Source organism: Vombatus ursinus, unplaced genomic scaffold, assembly GCF_900497805.2.
Source record: "Vombatus ursinus unplaced genomic scaffold, bare-nosed wombat genome assembly UNPS02003292.1, whole genome shotgun sequence".
Classification (NCBI taxonomy): domain Eukaryota; kingdom Metazoa; phylum Chordata; class Mammalia; order Diprotodontia; family Vombatidae; genus Vombatus; species Vombatus ursinus.
Window position 1 is genome coordinate 1,842,011 of NW_020943070.1, and position 18,994 is coordinate 1,861,004.

General features: G+C 50.8%; 1 protein-coding gene across 5 annotated transcripts in view; it reads right to left on the reverse strand.

The window, feature by feature from the left end:
* Window positions 1–1,801: 1,801 nt before the first annotated feature.
* Window positions 1,802–18,994, reverse strand: part of GRAP2 (GRB2 related adaptor protein 2) — a 92,022-nt gene continuing 74,829 nt past the window's right edge. For all 5 annotated transcript variants that reach the window (XM_027873818.1, XM_027873809.1, XM_027873829.1 and 2 more), the window contains 5 exons: window positions 16,893–17,012; window positions 8,207–8,375; window positions 6,283–6,384; window positions 4,525–4,638; window positions 1,802–2,191 (listed from right to left, as the gene is read on the reverse strand). In XM_027873818.1, coding sequence (XP_027729619.1) covers window positions 2,012–2,191; window positions 4,525–4,638; window positions 6,283–6,384; window positions 8,207–8,375; window positions 16,893–17,012 — 685 coding nt within the window. In that variant the 3' untranslated portion in view covers window positions 1,802–2,011. The remainder of the gene's footprint in view (window positions 2,192–4,524; window positions 4,639–6,282; window positions 6,385–8,206; window positions 8,376–16,892; window positions 17,013–18,994) is intronic.

The window sequence follows — 18,994 nt, forward strand, 5'->3', positions numbered from 1 at the left end:
ATCTCTCCCCTCCTGTTTTCCCCCTTTCATTGTTTCCCTTTCCTGGGACCGCTGAGCACTCATCGCTCATCCTCTCCTCCCCCCCCCCCCCCCCCATTTCCCGGCCATCTTCTCATCTTTCCTGCAGACCCACCACCGGTCCCATTGTGCGGCACCCTTTTGCTCCGAAGGCCCACGGGGATAAGAATGCACATTCTTCTGGGCCAGAGCTGCTCCTCCTCCCCTACCCCTCCTTTCCTCTAGCAGGAAGTAGGGCAAGTGAAAAAGAGAGAAGGGATGTTCCCCCATCCCCCACCCTCCCTGTTGCCACACTGGCACATTTGTCCCAGCACCTTCATCCACTTCACTGTAAAGATACGAGAAGACCCTCAATGTGGACTTGTTTGCTGGGCACGTCCCCCCAGAGCGACGAGTCCCCAGCAGCACCCTCCTCCTTCCCCCAATTCTCCTGCCAATGCCTTAAGCCCTGTTCCTTGTGCCACCCCCCCCCCCCAAGCTGGTTTCAAAAACACCTGGCAGTCTTCTCGAGGAGAGCCGGGGATGGGGGATGGGGGAGGAGTGGGGAGTACTTTCTCTCCAGAGCAATGCTGGTCACTTCACAAAGGCAGGTTTGGTGGCCAGACAGAGCTTGGGATGCTTCATAAACCTAACACTCTGCCCCCCACCAGAGTCACATTTAATTAGGCTCCTCAGGCGACATGCGCATGCAGTCAGGTCTCTTTCTGGTGCCACTGAGCCAGACATCTTCAAAACAGAGAAAATCAGGAGGGGACATCCTTGGGTGTTATCAATATGACTGTCCCTCTTACTCTGGTCTCCAGGCCTCAGAGCACTTTGCAAATTCCACCCTCCTCCTTCTTCTAAGGAAAAGCAAGCTCTTGTTCAAGTGGGTCTCCTGAGGCTTGAGCCCCTTGCTTGGCCTGCTGTGCCTCAGTCTCTCCATCTGTGCAATGGGGACATATGAACTATATGGTAGCTTTGAGGATGGATCAGCAAATGCATGCTAAGCCATACTGATGAATGATCTATCTCAACTCAGTGTTGACTGGATTCTTAGAAGAGAGGCTTGGGAAAGCCAGGGCTTTCTCAGATTCCCGTGACAGAATCCCCAAGACTCTTATTCCTCTTCCCTCATGCTATATGGGAGGCAGTGTGGTTCAGTGGTAAGAGAATTAGGAGATCTGGGTTCAAATCCTGATGAGATGCTTGTGACATGTGTGACCTCCTTGGGACTCAATTTTTTCATCCCTAGAATGAGGGGATTGGATTAGAGCAGGGATTCTCATCCTAGGACCTCTGAATTTTTTTTTAAAAAAGTGCATTTTTGGCTACCTGGTTTCCTTTGTAATTCTCTGTACTTTGTCCTATGCATTTAAGAAACATTATTCTGAGAAGGAGCCCATAGGCTTCCCCAGACTGTCTGTCCAAGGGGTCTTCCTGATTCCCATTTCTGTGCTCTGTCCCCCACACCCCCACTTTGTCTCTCCATCCACCGGCCTTGTGGCTGCCCTGCCCAGCCACAACCCAGAAGCCATCTCCCTGCAGAGGAGACAGCTGGCACCTGCTGTGACCGCGGAAGAGGAGCTGGGGTTTGCAGACTCAGCTGGCAGAGCGGGGGTGGGGCAGGGAAAGGGTGGCAGGCAGAAACCTGCCCTGGCCAAACACCATCTCACCCCTGTTGTTCTCCACCCCATTCTGGGGAGGCGGTCTGGGCTTCCCTGATCTTGGGGGAAAGCCCAGGAACAGGGTGGAAGAGAACGCGGAGACAACTTTTAAGGACGGTTTTCGCCCACCCTCTGCCTTTTCTGTAAACTGCTTTATCATCCACCTCACCAATAAATTACAGTAACAACACAGTGTGTGTTTGCAAATGCGCATCGAGGACCTTTGCAGAATTCCGGTCCCTGTCCCCTTCCGCCCTCGGTGCCTGGCTCAGGCCCTGGCCCCGAGGCTTGGCTTCCACCCGAGATGACTGGGGCAAGAGTCAGCATCTGAACCCCGAGCCTTGGCTTCAGCGGAGGAGCGGGGTCACGTAGTTGGCTGGGAAGAGGCCGAGTCTGTTGTGCAGCCTGCCGGTCCACCAGGATGGGTTGGAGCTGTCCAGGACCTCGACCACCTCGCCGATGCAGAAGCCGAGCTCATCCTCTTCCTCTGCCTCAAAGTCGTACAGGGCTCGGGCCCAGCGCACTCTCTGTAGGGGGCAGGGGAATGGGGAACAGGCAAGAAGAACATGAGTCGGGGAATCCGAGGCTACGCCATTCCCTCCTCCCTACCCGGGGAGAAGCTCTCTCCCCAAGGGTTCACCCCCAGGGGCAGAACCAGGAACCGTGGGTGGAATTCAAGGCAAATTGAGGCTTGCGGTCTCCATGGGAGGCCCCAGCCCTCCTTCTCCAGCAAATTAGTCCTGCTTCATGAGGAAAGGCTTCCTAGCAAGGCTTAATTCAGACCCGGGGACTCCTGGTGTGGAAACGCTCTCCACTGGTGCAGATCAGTGACAGGCGGGAGCACTGTGGTTAGACAACGTGCATGTGTCAGAGGTGAGACTTGAACCCGGGTCCAAGGATTAGAACTATCCAAAGTGGATCTTTGGGCTGCCTTGGAGGTAGTGGGTTCCCCGTGAGTGGAGGTCCCCCCGCAGAGGCTGGACGGCCCTTACTTGGGGATATGATGGCGGATGGCTGTTTGTCCTTCCTTCTCAAAGAGGACCACGTACATTTCATTAGATTGTGAGCTCTTTGAGGGCAGGGACTGTTTAAATGTTGTCTTTATATCATACACCAACACCTAGCAGATGCCTGGCTCCTAGTAGGTGCTTTATAAATACTCTTTGGTTGATCGATTGATCGATTGAGGTCTGGTTTGGGGGCAGGCGGCCTCTGAGCCCCTTGGGACAGCTGGACTTCGAGTAGTCAGGAAGGGAAACGTCTAATTCTTGACCCTGGCTCGTTCATGAGGGCCTCCTTGACCTCTTGAAACCACAGGAGGAAAACTTGAAACAGAAGCACCTTCTACAAACAAGATAAGGAGACTGCCTGCCAGCTATCCCCAGTCTCCCGCCTTTGTGCCTTGGCACAGCTGGGCACGATGTTTCCTTCCCTGCTGTGCCCACTGTCCTCCCTGGCTTCCTTCAGGGCCTTGGGAATGGCCTCGTCCAGCTGTCCTTTCCTGAAGACCCCCCCCCCCCCCCCACACACTTGTTACTGTTCTCCTCTTCCTCAGATTATTTTGTATTCAGGAGCTCAGCTCTAATGCTGGAAAGGACCCCAGAAGCCACTAGTCCAGCACCCCCACTCTACAGATGAAGGAACTGAGCCCCTGGGACATTAAGTGACTTGTCCAGAGTCTCCTGGGTAGGAGGCATCCGCCCAAGTCAGTGGTCTCATTTCATATGAATTGGGTATCTTCTTCTTTGGGGAAGGGTTACCCCTCCCAGTTAGAAAGTCCACTCTTTGAGGACAGGGACCATTTGCCTTCTGTCTTTGTACAGTGCCCAGTGCATAGTAGGTGCTTATTAAATGCTTGTTACATTGACTAGAAAGGCCAGCTTGGGAGTCCAGAGAAGTCTCTACTCCTTAGCTAATTCCTCTAAATCACTTCTGAGATTCTTTCAGTGACAGAAACAAACTGGCCTCAAGCTTGTAATAACAGAGCTCACAGTTACTGTCATGGAGCCAGGATAGATGGATGATGAGTTGTCTTCTGGGCAGATGCTGCCCTGAGGGTGGCAATGCCTCACTTGGGGTGTGTTCACTGGAAGCAAGGTCCCTTGGCAAATATTGGTGCCTCAAGGCCCTGGGCTGAGCTGGACCAAGGACATGCTTCCTGCCAGGCTCCCCTCCTCCCCTGTCTTCACAGGGAACAGAATTCCAGGCTGACTTAGGAATCTCTGGATTGCAGAGGAGGAAGGATCCTCTGGAAAGCCACCCCTCACCCAGTACAAGGCCTCTGATAACAGTGGGAAGCCCTCTACTTCTAAGGAAGCCCACCCATTCCACCCTCTCTCAGGTCAGGCAGAGAGCCTTAAATCCAGGGCCTGCCAGGGCCGGAGGAAGACCCCTCCCATTTGTCCCTGTGCCCAAAGGCCCTTGGTGCTCTAGCCTGCCGCTGCAGAATGCTGGCATCCGGCTCAATCCCTGCACTTCCATTAGCCTGAGCAGGCCCAGGGAGTTGGGGTAGGGAGGAGTTCCCAGCAGGTGTGCCCCATGTGGGGGGCTCATTTCTGCTCGCTGCTCTCTGGTCTCGTTCCAGCAGAGGCGAGGCCAGGAACTAAGCAAGTAGGTACAAGATGGGGCAACGTGATGTGAGGGTAACAGGCTGAATCCTCCTGCCTCCATCACCTGGGGTCAAAAGGACTGGCTCTAGGCCTGGGATGGTTCATCTAGGTCCCTGCTGCTGCCCAGGGTACTGAGGGACAAACTATCCCCCAGGGAAGAACGGTCTCCCCTCCTCCTCCTTCCCTCCAGCCCCCTCAGCTCCACCTTCTTTCTGCTGTCTGGGAGAAGTCAGGAAAGGCCCGACACCTACCCCAATCATCTGCAGCTGCTCAGGGTCCGTGTGTCTCCGGTGCATGAGGGCCGGGTTCATCTCAGGGCTCATCCGGTGCCCATCGCTGATGTCAAAGCTGCCTCCTCGACGGTCCTAGGAAGGGAGAGCATTAATTAGTACTCTCTGATTGAGGGGAAAAAAGACCTGATCTGGAGTGGACTCAATGTCCTCATCTGTCAAAGGGGTATAATAACGTTCCATACTTGCTATCTGTATGGCCCTGGGCAAGCCACTTAAACCCTCTGGGCCTCAGTTTCTTCATTTGTAAAATTAGGAAGGTGAACTCAGTGACCTCTAAGGTCCCTTCCAGCTCTAATTCTATGATCTGGTGACCTTTCCACTATCATTCCTCCCCCCAGCAGTGTTGTGAGGAAAAGGTTTTATAGGCTTTAAAGCGCTCTGTAACTGCAGGTTATTATTATTATTATTATTATTAATATTAATATTATGAATTATTGACATAGTGGCATATTTAGATCTGAGACCTGAAGGGACCTTGGAGGCCAACCTCTCCATTTTACAGATGGGGAAACTGAGGTCGGAAATAGGGAAGTGATTTGCCCAAGTCTTCTGACTTCAGATCCAGCGCTCTTTATATTAGTTAATATTCTGATGGGGCTAATTAATAATACTGGCCTGGCCTGCCTCCCAGGGGCTTGTAAGGAAGATACTTAGAGAAATGTGAATGATGTGAATTTGGGTTCAGACCCTGGCTCCGCCATTGATTCCCCGTGTGATGTCTGGCTGAGTCATTTTACTTTTCTGGACCTCAATTTCCCCATCTATAAAATGGGGGAGGGGATGAACTGGATGTTTCTTCTAACTCTAGAACTGGGATCTTACGTATGACCTTGAATGAGTCACTCCTTGGACCTCAGCACAGGCTAGCCTTTGGGTTCCTTTCTGGCTCTCAAGTTACAAACTGCAGCTTTCAGCTGCCCCTTCCTGGGGGTTAGAGGCCCTGGCCGACGCGAATCCGAGGAGGAGGTCAACAAGCTTCTCTCTGAGTGGCCTGATGGTCGCCGTGGGGCTCCTTTAGTGCTTCAAGGAGTGGCCTCACCGGCTGGAGTCCTTTTCACCCTCGGACACAGCACCCTTGACCACAAACCTGCTACGCCTCTCGTGGTCAGATGGTCTTTCATCCTGACTGGTTCTCGGACATCCAACTCACCTTCCCCTTTCTCCCCAACCCCCATCAGAAGTTTGCCCAGCTCGGGAGGACCTGACAGAACCTACGTGCCCCAGCACCAGCTTCTGAGAACCCCTGCTCCTGGTCTTGGGGTACCAGGAAGGGCTACATTCAACAGGGCTAACTCTGAGTTACCGCCAAGAGCTCTTGGCTTGGGTTAAGGGGCGCTCTGCAGAGAGGACCCAGAGCGCTCTGAGCCAAAGGCTTCCCTCACATCTAACCCTTCTTTCTTCCTCATGACTTCGTTGGGGAAGAACATCTTATCAGCCCACGACTTTATCGTCCTTCATCCTCAAAACGACCCTGTGAGGTATTCCCATGTAACAGATGAGGAAACTGAGGTCAGAGAAATGAAGTGACTTGCCTAGGGTTACATAGTAGGTCAGTGTGAGAGGGAGAATCGGAACCCATGGCCTCCCAATCCCAAGTCTGGCATCCTTTCCTCTTTGCCATACAGCCGAGTCTGGTGTCGCTGTTGGCCCAGACTTAGCCCAAGCCAACCACCCTCCTTGCCCCTGCCACACCCCTGACTCCTTCTCCCAGGGTACCGGCTGAAGCTGATGATGCTGCTGGTAGCGCTGTTGCGGCTGCTGCTGGTGCTGCTGGGACATCACGGTAGCCAGCTGCTGCTGGGGCAGTGTCTGCTGCACCTGGTAATGGGATTGCAGGGGAGAAGGGTGATCAGACAGTTTCCTGTTTGTTGAAGGACGGGTCTCTTCCCCTCCACCTCCACCGATGTGAAGCCCTTCCTGGAGACGTCGTTCCAGGCTCCCACCCCACCGGTCCTAGCGGGGTAACAAAGGGAACCATAGGTCACGTCAGATGCCTCGTAGGATGCTGCGTCTAAAACTGGGAGGGAACTCAGCGGTCAGATCGTCCGGTCCGCTCATTTGACGAGGGAAAAACCAACGCCCAGAGAGAAGTGATAAATAGCAAAGATGGGATTTGAACTCATGACTCCCAAGTCCACAATTTAATAACAGCTTTCCCCACAAAAACCCTGTGAGGAGGTGGCACAAAGATTAACTTTCACCAATTTACAGATGGAGAAACTGGGGTTCAGAGAGGGAAAGTGACTTAGCCCATTTCCTCCCACCAGCTCCCAACTTTGCCTACCTAGCACCCCCCTTTTCCTGATCCAAGTCAAGTTAATAAGCATTTATTAAGTGCCTACTATGTGCCAGGCACAGGGTTAAGCATTGGGTTCAGGTCTCCTGTGTCTTTCTTCCATGACCACCAGAAGTCCAAGAAGCAAGTATTGAGGGCCAGCTCAGAGAAAGGGATCCATTCCAGTCCCCACACTTTTTCACAGGGGGACCTCCAAATTTCCCAGATACACCAAGGTTGCTTGAAACTTGAGAAATTCCCAAGCCTGGCATCCCTCACACACAGACTTATGCCTTTCCCTGGGCATTAGATCATTCCAACCCCTCCACACCCCCTCCAGGAAGGTTCCTCCCAGGTCTAAATTTAGGGTTCTTCTCTTACTCTAGGACTTTCTGTCCCAGCTGTGTCAATTAGAGGGCAGGGTCATAGCACATGGACACATCCTGGGAATTGGAAGCCTTTATTCGTTTCCCATTTCATAACCCTGGAGCTGAAGGGCCTCCAAGGTCATCTAATCCAATGCTTTCATTTTACGGAGGAGGAAACTGAGGCCCATGGGAGATGGAGTGACTTGCCTAAAGACACATCAGCAATGAGAATGAGAGGTAGGATTCGAACCCAAGTCCTCTGACTTCTGACTTAGTGGTCTTTCCCCAGCACCATGTTATTTCTAGCATCTATTCCAACGCCTCCCCTCTTACTGAGAAGGAAACTGAGACCCAGAGAGGGCAGGACTCGAATCCAGGTCTTCTCTACCTCTGGAGTAGCTCTCTGTCCATTGTGCCATTTTGTCTCCATTTTAAAGATGAGGAAACTGAGGCGATGTGATGTGACGACTTGGGATCTCAGAGCTAGGAAGAGCTGGAGATACTCCCTCTCCTGACTATGCCTCTGCTGTCCCCTAGCCTGGAATGCTTATCCTTCTTCCTCTCTGCCTCCTGACTTCCTTATGACTCAGCCCTAACTTTGTGTGGGAGGTTTTTCCTCTTCTCACGAGGCCCAGCCCCCAGTGCCTTCACTCTATTATCTCCCAGTTAGCCAGGATGTATCTTGTATGTATCTAGTTATTGGTACGTTGTCTCCCCTGTTCAAACTCAGTTTCACTCAGGGAGCATTTATTAAGCACCCACCATATGCAAAACTCTGTTACATTCCATTAGAATGCGAGGTCTTTTTTGCCTTCCTTTCTATTTGCCTTTCTTCTTTTTTTGCCCCAACACTTCCTGTAGTGGCTGTCACATAGCAGGTGCTTAATAAATGCTTGTTCATTCACTCCCTGACCGACTGTTGTAGAAATGGTGCCCCCAAGTCTGATGCTCTCTCTCCGCGGGGTTCCCTTCCCCTGGGAGTGTCCCTGGGTGCTACCTGGTCTTCTCGGCTCCCGTCCCTCAGGTAGATTTGCTTCTGCTTTGAGATAGAGGAGGTCCGGTAGAAATTCACCAGCTGGTTCAGAGATTGAAACTTCTCTGTCCACAGGAAGTAGTTGCCCTTGGCATCTCTCATGACCTTGAAGTGCTGGACATCCTCTTCATGCCTGGGCCCAAGCAGAACCCAAAGGGTCCATTATAAAAGGAGATCCTCCCGCATACACCCCGCCAAGAGGCTCACCCAGCCCAGACTGGACCTACAGCTCTGTCTAGGGAGGATGGGGGCCACAACCCCGAGGGGATGGCAAGCCAGGTGCTCCCTCCCACACGACCAGGGATTTTATAATCTGCAGAAAGGCATTTTACAAGCCAGATTCTGTGAAAGACACTCAAACCAGCATCTCTACTAGAGACAAAAAAAAAAAATACAATCAAATAAACCCTAACAAATGGCAAACACTGCTGGAGGCCAAAGGATGGTCAAGGACTCAGTTTTAAAACTCATCTGGTATCTGAAGGACTGTCCTGGGGAAGAGGGATTAGCCTGATTCTGCTTGGCCCTAGACAGTGGGAGGAGGGAGGAGGGTAGCGGAGGAGGGGAGCATAGCAGAGAATCAGATTTCAGCTTAACATCAGGAGAACTTTCCTAGTAATTGGATCTACCAAAAACAAACAAACACACACGCGCGCGCACACACGTAAAACCCAACCCAAAACTGAACAAGATGCTTTGGAAAGGCAGGGTTCCCATCATTAAAGAGGAGATGGGCAGGGGCTTGATGACCGGTCATCAGATATTCTAAGGTCAAAGATCGAAGGATTGAGGAGGGGAAGGAAACTTACAGATAGGAATCTGAGGATTGCAAGTCAAAGCGAGGAAGACCACCAGAGCAAAAACTTGCCCCGTTCCTTCCTCTGGCAAATGGAGGGGCTGAACCAGAAGACCCCGGGCCCCTTCCAGCTCTAAATACGGGACTGTAAAAATATACTAGGACTCCCTCCTGGGGACCTTCCCTAGTCACAAGAATTTACAATAGTGAATAATATTTAGCAGTAATCTAGCACTCGAAGGTTTATGAAGCGATTTTACAAAGCGCTTCCTCATTTGATCTTCACAAGTCAGGGAGGTAGGTGCTATCATTATCCCCATTTTACAGATGAGGAAACTATGGCAGAGAGTGACTTGCCCAGGGTCACTCGGCTAATGAGCCTCTGAGGCTGGGTTTGAACTTGGGTCTTCCTGACTTCTGGCCCATTCTGTGCACTATGTCGCCCCCTGGCTGCTGATTTTTAAGCATCTCTTATGAAGCAGGCAAATGCATGAATCCTATGAAATTTACAGTCCTAGGATCCTTGGAAGGATTAGACTTTGTTTTGCTTGACCCCAGAAGACAGAATTAGCAGTAATGGGGGAAATGGCAAAGAGGCAGGTTTGGGCCTGGAGGGCAGGAGAAGCTTCCCAAGGATGAGAGTGGGGTAGGGCTGCCTTGAGGGGTGCCTCCTCCATGGAGGATCTCAGAGAAAGGTCGGGTAGCCTCTGGTGGGGATGGGGAAGGGAGGGGTCTCGGCCATCAGTGGACCGAACTCGAGGGCCTCCGAGGTTTCATGAACCGCAGCCAGTCCTGATTGGAGGAGGATGATCCCGGGGGCGGAGCAGCCGGACTTCATTCACCGTCTTTGGGATAGGAGACAACATCACCATGAAGCTATCTATCGCCCTATCTCCAGAGAGGTGGTGGAGCTCTGTTTGGACTTAGCCAATGGGAGAATTTGTCTTGTTGACGACGAGTATTTTGGATTGTGGAATATTAGTTGGACTATGAATATGAGGATTTTATCTTTATTTTTTTAAAAAATTTGTTCAATCGGGGAGGGGGTGGGAGGGAGAGAGAATAAATGCTTGAAAAAAATGGACAAAAATCCACCGAGAGAGGCGAGCTTCATTCCAGCAGAACGTAAACTCCTTGAGGGCAGAGAATATTTTGTCATTTTATGCCTAGAGCATATAGCATAGTGCTTGAACCATAAGAGATGTTTAATGAATATCTATTGATTAAATCAACTAATGGGAAGATGAGCATTTATTTATTCATTCATTCATTCATTTTTTAGGCAATTGGGGTTAAGTGACTTGCCCAGGGTCACACAGCTAGTAAGTGTCAAGTGTTTGGTCTGAGGCCGGATTTGAACTCAGGTTCTCCTGAGTTCAGGGCTGGTGCTCTATCCACTGCGCCACCTTAGCTGCCCCCACGATGAGCATTTATTAAGTGCCTGCTATATTCCAGGCCCTGTGCCCAGTCTTAGAGTCACAAAGACAAAAATAAGTCTTTGCCCTCAAGGAACCTACATTTTAATGGGGGGGGGTGATAAGATGGACATATGTGAGTCCACTCAGAATAGGTACAAGATAATCTGGGGGGCGAGGCGCTAGATACAGGGGTGGGGAACCTGTGGCCTCGAGGCCACATTGGCCCTCTAGATCCTTAAGTGCGGTCCTGTGACACACAGTCAAAGGGCTGCTCTTGAGGACCTAGAGGGCACATGTGACTTGGAGGCTGCAGGTTGCCCACCCCTGCTAGAATCACAGATTTAGAGCTCAAAGGGACCCTAGAGGCCATGGAATCCAACCCTCTCATTTTACAGATGAGGAAACTGAGGCACAGAGAGGTTGTGACCTGTCCAGGGTCACGCAGCTAGTAAGTTATCTGAGGTGGAATTTGAACCCAGGGCTTGACTCCTAGTCCAGTGCCCTATCTGCTATACCACACTATCTCTCAGTTAGCAACCTGGCTGGGTGGGTGGAGTCAGGAAAGACCTTAGGTAAAATCTGAACCTCGGAGGAAACCAAGAATTCTAAGAAGCCTAAGTGAAGAGAGAATGCATCTCAGGAATTGGAGACAGCCAGTACAAAGGTTTGGAGGTGAGAGATAGAATGCTAGTGGTTGAACAATTTAGGCCCATTTTGCGGATGATGAAATTGAGGCTCAGGGTTTGTAAGTTCCAGATCTGATCCTCAGGCTCAGGTCTTCTTGATTCTGACACTATTCCTTCCCTGCCTGACGGACCTGCCTTGCCTGTCTGACAGGGCTGCAGTGAGGTTTATATAGATTATGGATGGGAAGCTGCTTTGTAAATTGTTAAGAGCTCTCTAGCTCTTAGCTGTGATTGCTATTAACTTCGTCCCTGGGTGGCAGCTCTTTCCATTTCAACCCCACGTGATGGGGCAGGCATTCATTAAGGCTGCTAACATGCTTGGGGAAGGAGGAGGAGGAGGAAGAGAAGGAACAGTGGGGGGTGGGGGGGAGATATTATCACAAGGAAGTTGTGATCATTCTTTTGTTATCTTTCATCCAAGGGTTCAAGCTTATAAACAACTACGCTTCTGTTATCTGGAGGATTCCAGGTTAGAGGTCCCGGTCAGAGTCGTCTAACAGATTATAAACCTGAAATTCTTGTTGCAGTCAATGCAGGAGAGAGTACTGAGGACAGTACCTCCAGGCAAAGTCATCCATCCCTCCTGGGCTGAGGCTGGGCTGGGCCCCTGTGGCAGAGCCAATAGACCCCAACCCACCCTCCTTGTGAGAGGGAGCGGAGAAGGCAAAGCAGGGAGGAGAGGTGGAAGGCAATGGCCCATGGTGGAGGCCAGCCTTGTTAGCACTGGGCCTGGGGCAGGGCAGCCTGGCTATAGGGCTTTGGGCATCATGGACCAAGTTCTGGGTGAGCCTCAGCCACCTGGGATGGTGACTTGAATTGCTGTGGATGGAGGCCACGTGCCCCTCTGGATGCTGGCATCCTGGGGAAGAGCCCTGCTTGCCCTATGGTCGTTACGGTGCCGGTTCCGGATGCTGGTTACAAGTGGCCAGCTGGGGGCCTTTAGAAATAAGGTACCAGAACCCAGGCTGGACTGGGCAGCTGTTTCAGAGGCTTACTAGCTGGGCGTGGTTATCCGGGCTGAGGACGGGGAGAGAGAATTCATCTTAAAAGATGGGTCTCTGGGCGGCGTGATGAGATGTTCCTGCCCAGATTTATGAGCCGCCCAGAACGATAATAACGTCAGCCACGCTAACGAGGAGCCGCATTGCTACGGCAGAGGGAGGCGGCCCCCCCAGGCCCTCACTGCAGATGGTGCGGAAATCGCAGGTAAGGCAGAACTAACAAGAATGGGGCCTGGAGGAGCTGAGGATGGTTTTGATGTCAAGTTAAAAAGGCCCCTGGGAGATTCCCCCTTGGTCTCCTCAGATGCTGGGGCCAGCTGGATCCTGGGGGAGGTGGTTCTGAGCTGCCCAGAACAGGGGCGTCCTGGGCTCAGCGGGGGAAGGAGGGATGGTCATTAAGCCCCCTGCCTCCCTCTGGATGGAGGAGGAAACTGAGGCTCAGAGGAGCGCAGGGACAAGCCCAGGGTCACACAGCCAGGAAGTGCCTGAGGCAGGATTCCTAACCTCTAAGTCCCCTACACCCAAGGGGTGCTGGAGTCAGCTCAGGCTTATGAGAGCTGGTGGATAAGCATTCAGGGTGGGTGTTCATACCTCAGAAATTGGCAAACAATGCGTATCAGGACTCGATTTCCTATTTAGTGATTGCCTAGTCTTAAGAAGGTGTTAATAATGCAGAAGAAACTCCCTTTCCCTCCTTCAGAGAGCTGTTTGTTAAACATTTACCTGTACACTCCTGCCTATACCCAGCCGCCTTCCAAGAATTGGGTTCAGCTCCTGTATAGTTTACATGTGTGGCCATGGGCAAATCACTTTCCTTTCCTGGGCCTCGGTTTCCTCCCCTGTAAGGTCATGGATTTTCTGGGATCCCTCCCAGCTCAACATTCCAGATCTGTCTCAATGTGAGTTATCAGTACAGCAATAACCCTCGACACATCGATGCAATGGACTTTATGGCACCTAAAGTCCTTCTGCATCTTCTCTGTTGTGAGAGACGCAGTGTGGGATTGTGGGAGTAGACCTGGAGTCAGGACCACCTGAGTTCAAATCTAGCCTCAGGGTTTTCTGGGCACATGAACATGGGCCTCAGTCTTCCCAACTGTAAAATGAGGGGGCCGGATGAGACAGCCTCCGAGGTCTCCTGTAGGACTTGATTTCCTTTTTTTTTTTTGGTGAGGCAATTGGGGTTAAGTGACTTGCCCAAGGTCACACAGCTAGTACATGTCAAGTGTTTGGTCTGAGGCCGGATTTGAACTCGGGTCCTCCTGACTTCAGGGCCGGTGCTCTATCCACTGTACCACCTAGCTGCCCCTTCATGTAGGACTTGAGCCAGCATCCTGGGATCCCCCACTCTGGGCCTGGGGCCCCTCATTTTACTGAAGAAGGAATTGAAACTCAGAGAGGACGTAGGATGATAGAGTTTGAAAAGACCTTAGAACTCATCTGATTCCAACTCTTCCTTTTACAGGTGAGGAAACTGAGGCCCAGGAGGGAAAAGAGGCTTAGCCAAGGTCATGCAGCAAGTTAGAGGCAGGCCCAGGATTCCACGCTAGGGCTCCTAACTCCATTTCAGTGCCTTTCCATTCTTATACATTGCTTCTCTGGACCACATTGGGGGGACCTCCTGGTGTGGCAACTCCCTTCGCAGAGACATTTGCAATCTATCTATGGCTTAGTGTCGTTAAGTCATTTCAGTCTTGTCCAACTTTCTATGACCCCATTTGGGGTTTTCTTGGCAAAGATACTGGAGTGGTTGGCCATTTCCTTCTCCAGCTCATTTTATGGATGAGGAAACTGAGGCAAATAGGGCTAAGTGACTTGCCCAGAGTCACACAGCTGCTGAGTGTCTGAGGCCACATTTGAATTCAGGTCTTCCTGACTCCAGGCCAGATGCTCTATTCACTGAGCCACCCAGCTGCTGATGGCTTAGTGGATAAGTGCTAAAGAGTGGGTTAGGGTTAGAGGTTAAAGTGTATAAGTGCTAAAGAGTGGGTTAGGGTTAGAGGTTAAAGTGTATAAGTGCTAAAGAGTGGGTTAGGGTTAGAGGTTAAAGTGATCTGCTCAGAGTCACTCAGCTACCAAGTGTCAGAGGAAGGTTTGAACTCGGGGATCTTTTTGACTCCAAGCCCAGCACTCTATGCACACTGCCTCCAATATGTATTGTGGCAAAACTGGAAGCAAGATGGCCCAGCCGTGGCTCTCTGACCAACCAAACCTCATTAGTTTAACCGTCACTGATTTGGAGTTTGTGACTTTTCGCAACGGACCTGGGCTGGAAGAAGCATCTGCTAAGAAAATGAGTTGGGATGTTGTCTCTCTTTGTAGAGAGCAAGCTACCTGAGGGCAGGCACTGCTCCTCTTTTCGGTCTTTTTTCTACCTGATACACAGGAACACTTAACAAATGCACTGATTGATCATCGAGCTGGGACTGGTCTGTGCTTCTCGTGTGACATATGGAGACACTGATGCCCAGAGACTTGACCAGGACCACTCAGCAGTTTACTGCTGTGGAGTGTTCTTTCCCCTCTAATTAATCCATTTCAGATATGCTTGATTGATTTTTATGTAAGCACCTACTATGTGCCCCAAGCAAACTTCCTAGGGGAATGTTTAACCTGCCAAAGGGATGAGGCTACATTCCAACACTGGCAACCCCACAGCTGGATGGAAGTTGTTGTGCTAATTACAAATCATTTCTCTGTGGATGGAAATAGAAATGATTTGCAATCAACATGACAATAATATTAAAACAGACCTCGCAGGACTTCTAATTTGTTAACCTAGATTGTGATTAGAGTACTTAAAAGCAATAATTCAGCAATTGTTTAAAAAATAGCGTGGGATTGGAAGGAGGGCCCCCCTCTGTCCCCTACAATCAAAGGGGCTTAATGAGGTTCACTGGTGAGTCTGCCCCCCTTGCCCTTGAAGACAAAGCTCATTGCCTGCCTGCACACTTGGAGGTAGCCCCCAGGAGCAGCCGAGACCCTCCTCCGCTGATTGATAACCCAACTGACCAGGGATGCTGTGAGCCTTGGCCAGTGCCCATCTTTCCTTCCAGCTCTCCAGGCTTTGGCCAGTACCAGGGTCATGTTGGGGAGGCAGCTGGGTGTGTCACAGGTAGAACGAATGGGACGTCGGGAAGACCTGGGTTCATATCCCACCTCAGACACTGTGTAGGTCATGTAACATCTCTCAGCCTCAGTTTCCTTATCCTGAAAATGGGAGCAGCAATACTACCCATGGGGCTGTTGTGAGAATACGAGATGATGATAATGATAATAATACCTAGCCGCATTTTAATAGTATTTTAAAAATATTACTGTGTTGGATCCTCACAACAACACTGGGAGGTAGTTCTATTATGATCCCCATTTTACAGTGGGAGAAACTGAGGCAGGTAGAGGTTATATGACTTGCTCGGGGTCACATAGCTAGCCTGAGACCAGATTTGAACTCAGGGCTTCCTGACTCAATCCACGCCTCCATTTAGATGGTTGCAGAGTGCTTTCCAAACCTTCAAGGGCTAAATGAAGTCAGCTGTTAGTCTTGTCGATATTTTCAGGTGGTCATCTTCTATTCAGTGACTCGTAAGGTCATAGGTTGAGAGCTGGGAGAGACCTCAGACCCCGTCTCATAACAATATAATGGCTGGTGTTTCTAAAGCACTTTTCAGATATCATCTAGCTTGTTTTCTCCAGTCCAGATGAGGAAACTAAGGCACGGAGCCTTTAAGTGACTTGCCCAAGGTCACTAAGCTCATAGTCACAGGAGCAGATAGCTCTGGAGCTGGTGGGGAGACCACACAGCGTCTGGTCTAACTTCCTCATTTTATAGAGAAGGAAACTGAGGCTCAGAGAGGGAAAATCACTTATCCAAGGTCATCTAGTGAGTAAACAGCAGTGGTGGGATTTGAACCTGGTGCTCTGCAGAGCTGATGGACTTGCCCCCATACTATGCTGCTGCCTCCGTGAGGCTTTCAGGTATATGAGGCAGCAGCGCTCTCCTGCCCCAGTGCGATCCCCTCCTTTTAGAAAGGAGGAAGCTGCTGCCTAAAGAGAGAGAGAAGGTGGCTGGAGGTGATGCAGGCAGAGGCCCAAACTTGGAGTCCCAGGGACCGAGTTCAGATTCTGCCTCAGCCCCTCACTTGCCGTATAGCCCTGGGAGAGTTGCTTGCATCTTTTCCAGGGCTTGGGATCCTATGATTCTAAGGAACATCTGCCTTGACCTCCAGCCTGCAGCCAGCCTTTTGTCTGGCCCCTCCAACTCTCCCTCCCTGAGGGTCTCGACGGGGTTGGGGAAACTCCCTTGGACTAATTGTAAGCACATCATAAATGCTTGTTGATTGACTAAGTGATGGGCAGACTCGGTAGACATTACCGGGAGGTTATGTTTCTGAAAGTTCCGTCGTCCTGTGGCCAGGCTGCTGCCGAGCCTCTGCAAACGTTGAACGTTGCTCGGCCTTGGGATGCCAGACAGAGGCCAGGCCCACCCCCAGCAGGGTCTCTGAGGAGGACTTTTGTGGGGGTCGATGAGAGTACAGCCATGTCAGAATTTACACTCTAAGTCCGATGGACCACCTGGGAGTCCTGGGCTCTCCCCTGCCTCCCTTGGCCTCTGGCCTCCCCTACCCTCCGCCGTGTTCTGACATCTGCTCACACATCTCGAGCCTTCCAAAGGGTCACCTCCTTGGGTCAGTCTCCCCAGGCCCCCCATGGCAGGCAGGCGCCTACCTGGGTAGCACCGGTCAGTACCTGACAGATATGGAGAAATCCCCAGGCGAGCTCTGGCTGGCTCGGATGACGAAGAAGCCCACGTCCCTGCCCATGAGCAAACTCTCTGCTTCATGCCGGGAGATGTCCTCGTGAAACCAGCTGTGAAGAGGGAACAAAGCAGAGAGCTGATGAGGAGGAGGGGGAGGAGGGAGGAGGGAGGAGGGATTAGGGAGGGGATCTGAAGGGCACAGTGAGGGCAGGAGAGCAGGGAAAATGGGCCGGGGCAGGGGGCAGCGTTGGACAAGGCCCTGGAGGAAATGCCTTCCTCTGAAACAAAGCCAATCCTCCAATGTTTTTTTTTTTTTTTGAGGGAGTAAATCTCACCAAAGTGAGTAATTCCCCAGCTGGGAAACCTTGAGTCATGGAAATATACTGGGTGCAGAATCGGGACAATGTGGGCTGAGTCATTGCTGGAAGGGGCACAAGGATCAACCTCGGGATGAGAAGGACTGCTGGGAGGATGTGCTAGAGGGAGAATCCTCCATTCCTGGTTGTGGGGGCTCAGGACCAGAAAACTACATGGGAGCAGGGAGTGAAAAGAGAGTGGCAGCCCTCAGCACAATGGGGAGGCAGGGAGGTCGTGGCTGCTTAATAAATGTTCAGAGATCGATTGAATGATCGATCCAATGATAGGAACCTGGATTTAGAGCCACAAGGGACCTCAGGGTCCGCTTGTCCAGTCTGTCACTTTACAGAGGAGGAAACTGAGGCCCAGAGAGCTAAAGAGCCTTGTCCAACGTCACCCAGGTAGTTTCTGTCAGAGCCAGGCAGGATTCAAACTCAGATCTTCAGACTCTTTCCCATTGTACACACACTCTTTCCACTGCACTCAGGATTTCCAGTCCAGTTTCAGAGTCCAGAAACAGAGACAGAGAAAGAAAGTTAGAGAGACAGAGGTAGAGAGGGAGAGAAAGGGAGACAGAAACGGAAGGAGAGAGGCAGAAACAGAGAGAGATCTATAGAGAGGAAGCTAAAGGACAAAGATAGAAAAGACGCAGAGACAGAGAGAGAAAAAGTCACCCTTGCGGCAGAGGGGAGACGAGCTCCGGGGCTCAGGTCTAAGGACTGGCCCTAGTGAGGAGGAGAGGAGACTTCTCCATCTGTAATGTCTGTAAGCAGAGGACTTTGAGGGGCATCTCTAGGGCATTCACAGTATTCACAGACTTAAGCAGGAGCTAATTAGAAGCCTCTTAAGACTAATTACTCATGGCTTTGCAAGGGGCAGGTGAGTAGCAAATGTTTACAGAAAAATGGAATGATAGCATTGATTTCTATCCTGCTCTAAAAGTTACAAAGCCCTTTCCTCCCAGCATCCTTTTGGGAAATTATTAGCCCTAACTCACTGATGGTAAAACCCAGCCTCAAAGATGAGAAATGATAAGCACAGTATATGAACCCAGGTCTGCAGCCCCCAGGGTCCAAACTTACAACATAGCACATAATTTCTCAATCCACGATGCTCTGTAAAGAGAAGGGAACTCGGAATGGGGAGAGCTTAGCATGATCTGCTAAGAAGGCACTAAGACTTCATACAGCCAGTCAACTAACAAACATTTATTAAGCACCTACTATGTGCCAGGCACTGTGCTAAGCACTTTACAAAGATTTTCTTATTTAACAATCCTGGGAGGTAGGTACTATCATTATCTCCACTTTACAGTTGAGGAAACTGAGGCAAGTAGAGGTTAAGTGACTTGACCAAGGTTATACAGCTAGTAAGTGTCTGAGGTCACATCGGAACTCAGGTCTTAGCAACTATATCTATCAATCTCTCTGTCTACTGAATTTTTTTCATTTTTCAGTTTTGTCTGACTCGTTGTGACCCTATTTGGGTTTTTTTTGGCAAAGATACTGAAGTGGTTTGCCATTTACTTCTCCAGCTCATTTTACAGATGAGGAAACAGAGGCCAACAAGGTTAAGTGACTTGCCCAAGATCACACAGCTAGGAATTTGTATGAGGATGGATTTGAATTCAGGTCTTCCTGATTTCAGAACCAGTCATATATATATGTTATATATATAACTCTTCTCTCCACACACACACACACACACACACACACACACACACACACACACACAC